Here is a 4,135-nt window from a genome sequence, read left to right as displayed (position 1 = left end):
TATAGAGATTTATAAATATTTTCTTATAAATTGATTATACAAATGTTAAAAATATAGATAAATATCTAATTGAAAATTGAGCGAAACTATAAAGACCTAGTTAATTAGAATAGTATTACCTTACTTACATCAGTAAATTATGATACAAAATGTATTTAAATCAAAAATGAAAATGTATCTAATAATAAAATTACATGATATTATTCGATAATGCTAAAGAGACTAAAAAAAAACAGCTATAACTTGTTTTATTTAGCCTTCATTAGTTATTACTAAAAGGGTAATGCTAGGTAGACAAAAAAAACAGCCAGAACTTGCCTTATTTAGCATTAATTAATTGTCGCAACAATTAATGAATGCTAAATAAGACAAATTATGGCTGTTTTTGGCTGATTTTCTTTTGTTACCAAATATTTCCGTTACTAAAATTAATAAAAGTAAAATAAGGTAAGTTCTGACTTTTTTTTGTCTAAACTTTTTTTGTTACCGAACATTTCAAATATTATTAGGTTCACCATGGGTGATCCTTACAAGAGAATTTATGGAATACTGCATCCAAGGTTGGGACAACTTACCAAGAAAACTACTAATGTTCTTCAGCAATGTGGCATACCCTCTTGAATCTTACTTCCACACTGTGTTGTGCAACTCAGCAGAGTTCCAAAACACAACATTGGACATTAATCTAAGGTACAGTCTTTGGGACACTGATCCAACTGAGTCCCAATTGCTTGATTTGTCACACTATGACACAATGCTGGAAAATGGTGATGCTGCTTTTGCAAGACCATTTGGTGAAGGTGATCTTGTTCTTGATAAAATTGATGATTTGATTCTTAATCGTTCATCTAATGGATTGGTTCAGGGTGAGTGGTGTTCTTCAAGCATAGAAGATGAGGCAGATTTAGTGTGTTCAATATATGGTAACATTGATAGTGTAAAGCCAAGTTCTTATGGCATTAAGCTTAAGACTATGTTAGATGAAATTGTGAATAATGGGGTATTTAGAACTAGATCTTGCCAATTCCACAAGATGGGGTGACATATTTTATGTTGCAATTTAAAATGTATGATTTTTTCATCACACATTAGGTTAACTATTGAGATGAATTTTTTCACTATGCTTTTTTAGGCCTTATCATATATCGGTTTTTTTTTTTTTTTCTACGGTATCCCCCAACCCGACAGGTTAAGGGCTAATCCGTCGCGGATCTGAGCTCTATTTAAGGGTCTGCTGCTGGCCAATGGGTTGCTGCATGCACAAGGCAAATTCGAACCCCGACACTTGCTTAAGCGGACGAGTGAGATGACCACTTGACAAACCCAAATTGGTTAAAGCGAGATCATATATCCTTATTCAACTAAAGTCTTATTTGTTAGGTCTTGGGCCAAAATAATGTAATTTGGGCCGACTAAAGTTTTTGTTTTTTGTTCCTTTCTTGGGCTTAGCCCCTTCAATCACAAAAAAAAAACAATTACAAACAAAAGATTAGTAGTGACCAATAAAAAAAAAGACTAATTAGAGGAAACTATGAAAGAATGAATATCTTACCTTAAAAAAGGAAAAATGAGTGAATGAAAAGCAAGATTTTCACCAATGAACTAGAGCTCAAATGACATAATCTCCTCTTAAGATCGAGTCTCATCGGTTGTAATTGATCCTAGCCGTTGCTGCAACGTGTGGTGTGTACCCAAAAAAAGAAAAGCGAAATTTTCAAAAGATCAAAATGGTTGGCAAGAAAAAACGAAAAAACGAAAAGGCCAAAATGCTTCCAAAACTCAACATGCATTCATGTTATAATCATATGATAACGATTACAATTGAAGTTGTCAACCTCGTATGCTTATAAGATTGTATAATTCAAAGAACCTCGTACTATTTATGTTATTTATTTGTTTAAATAACAATCAACATTCATTGAACATGTAGCGTCTACAATTCAAGCTTAAGTCTATTTGAAATATATCATTGGTATTATTATCAGACATATGTAAAATAAAAAAATATTACGTGGATATTAAAAATTGGTCGGTAAATAAGTCATTATGTATTTTTATATATTAATTCAGACATTTTTAACTAAATAATTAGCTATAACATAATCAAGTTTATCATAGTAGAATAATATTTTTTTACAATAGAATAATAAAAAATATAAAATTTTAAATATGTATTTCTATTATGATGACTAATTTTTTGTATATACATAACATATTTGGTATTTAAAATAATTGTCCAAAAAAATTAATTATTTTAATGGTTTTGTTATAGATCCAACCTTTTCAGTTAATAAAGTAGTAAATTAGTAAAGATTAAAGAGGAAAAAAGAGAAATTTAAAGAAAACAAAAAATGTTGATCGATTTGATAATTGATAAAAAGTTGGTTTCAAACTTTCAATATTTTTTCTTATTCAAAAGAGAAAATAAAAAAAATTTATAATCAGTTAAAGGTAATCTTGTAATATAATTAAGAAAAAGTATAGGGTACCAACATATTATCTACCAACTTCTGCCAACTCTTATTTATAATTGTGTTTTATAAAAGTGTGTTCGTAGATGTGTCTAATAATTAATATATTTTAAATACATATATAAAGAGACACATCCAGAAAATATATCTATAAAGACACTTCTATTAAACACGGCTATAAAAAAGATATTTTTATTAGACACATCCACGAACACACTTCCATGAAACACAATTATAAATAAGAGTTGGCAGAAGTTGGCAGATATACTGTTGATAACGTAGCGGAACCGATTAATTAACCCTTTAATCCTTACTAAAGATCAATGATGTGGTTGCAACTTATATAGAGATAGATATTAAGTTTATTAAAAATATCTGTCTTTAATTAAAGTATACAACCATGCATCTACAATCGCTTTAAAATAAGTTTGAAAAGTTTATAGCCATGGGTTGATGAATATTTTAAGGAGATTCCAAATTATGGTTAAGAATGAGCCATGACAACCCTAAACTATTTAAGCTATAGTTTAAAATTCAAATCCAAATAAAACATGTGGTTTAAACATAATGAATAATAATCCCATTTTGGGACAAGAAGAATCTACGTACTCATCAAAACCCACATATCTCGTTCTCTGTCTTCTTCTTCTTTCAAATAAATAATAGCTTTAAACCGCAACCACAATGGGAGCACTTTTTAGAAGCACATTTAGACCTCACATCTAAGCCCTCTATTATTTGTGTTACATGTTTATGAATAACCAACAATAGTTGTAGTGTATTTAATTTAACCTCATATTTTTATTCAGGTTGTTAGTTGTAGTGTATTATTATTTATTGCTCGGTAGAAATTGAGTTAGAAGTTGGGACCAAAATCACTGCGGAACCATATACGTGGTACTTTTGTAGTTGTGGTCTTAAAATGGTTTATATTCCAGCCACCTACTACATAGGAAGGTTATGCTACGGTAACGAATTAAATTAATTAATTAGTTCCACCTAATTAAACAAAAGTAGTTAGTTATCAGCTAAGTTAGACTAAATCCTTATAATCGTTTTAATCCTTCAAATTTAAATTTATTATAATGATTTTTGAGATCCAATTCCATGCACCATATTGGTAATTGACCTTTTTTAACGTTGAGTCAATGAACATAATGCTGAGATAGTTCTGACTTGTTACGTTAGACATATAGTTAAATAACTTTTTTTATTTTAGTTATTAAATAAGACAGAAACAATATGGTTTATAAAATGAAAAAGAGAGATATAATGATTTATACATTATATAAACTTTTTTTTCATTTCTCATTTTTTCTTTGCTTTAGTGCCTAAACGAAATGATGCTGATTAGTCATGTGTCAAGCTTGCTAGTAAATCAGAATTAATTCAATACTTGATTTGTTGATTTGGTATTAGAAAGGATTCATAGATTAAAATGGTGCTCAAAAATTAATTTCAAAGACTGGTATAAATCATTTTAAATTTAAAAGATTAAAATAATAAAAACTATAAATACGAGGAACATTTTAGAGATTTAGTCGCTAAATTATAACTATGAAAAAAAACAACTATTGTACATATATTTGTATAAAAATATATAGTAACTAATTTTAGTATATAAATAATATTTTTGTAATTTAAATTGGATATAAACATGGTGT

The 4,135-nt window shown here is 28.5% G+C and overlaps 1 protein-coding gene across 1 annotated transcript in view; it reads left to right on the top strand.

Moving 5' to 3' along the window:
• Window positions 1-1,118, top strand: part of LOC107619641 (beta-glucuronosyltransferase GlcAT14C) — a 2,834-nt gene extending 1,716 nt beyond the window's left edge. Inside the window, exon 4 of the mRNA XM_016321937.2 lies at window positions 510-1,118. Coding sequence (XP_016177423.1) covers window positions 510-1,042 — 533 coding nt within the window. The 3' untranslated portion in view covers window positions 1,043-1,118. The remainder of the gene's footprint in view (window positions 1-509) is intronic.

The sequence above is a fragment of the Arachis ipaensis genome, chromosome B09 (assembly GCF_000816755.2).
Source record: "Arachis ipaensis cultivar K30076 chromosome B09, Araip1.1, whole genome shotgun sequence".
In the NCBI taxonomy this organism is placed as follows: domain Eukaryota; kingdom Viridiplantae; phylum Streptophyta; class Magnoliopsida; order Fabales; family Fabaceae; genus Arachis; species Arachis ipaensis.
This window is presented reverse-complemented; position numbering and strand designations above follow the sequence as displayed.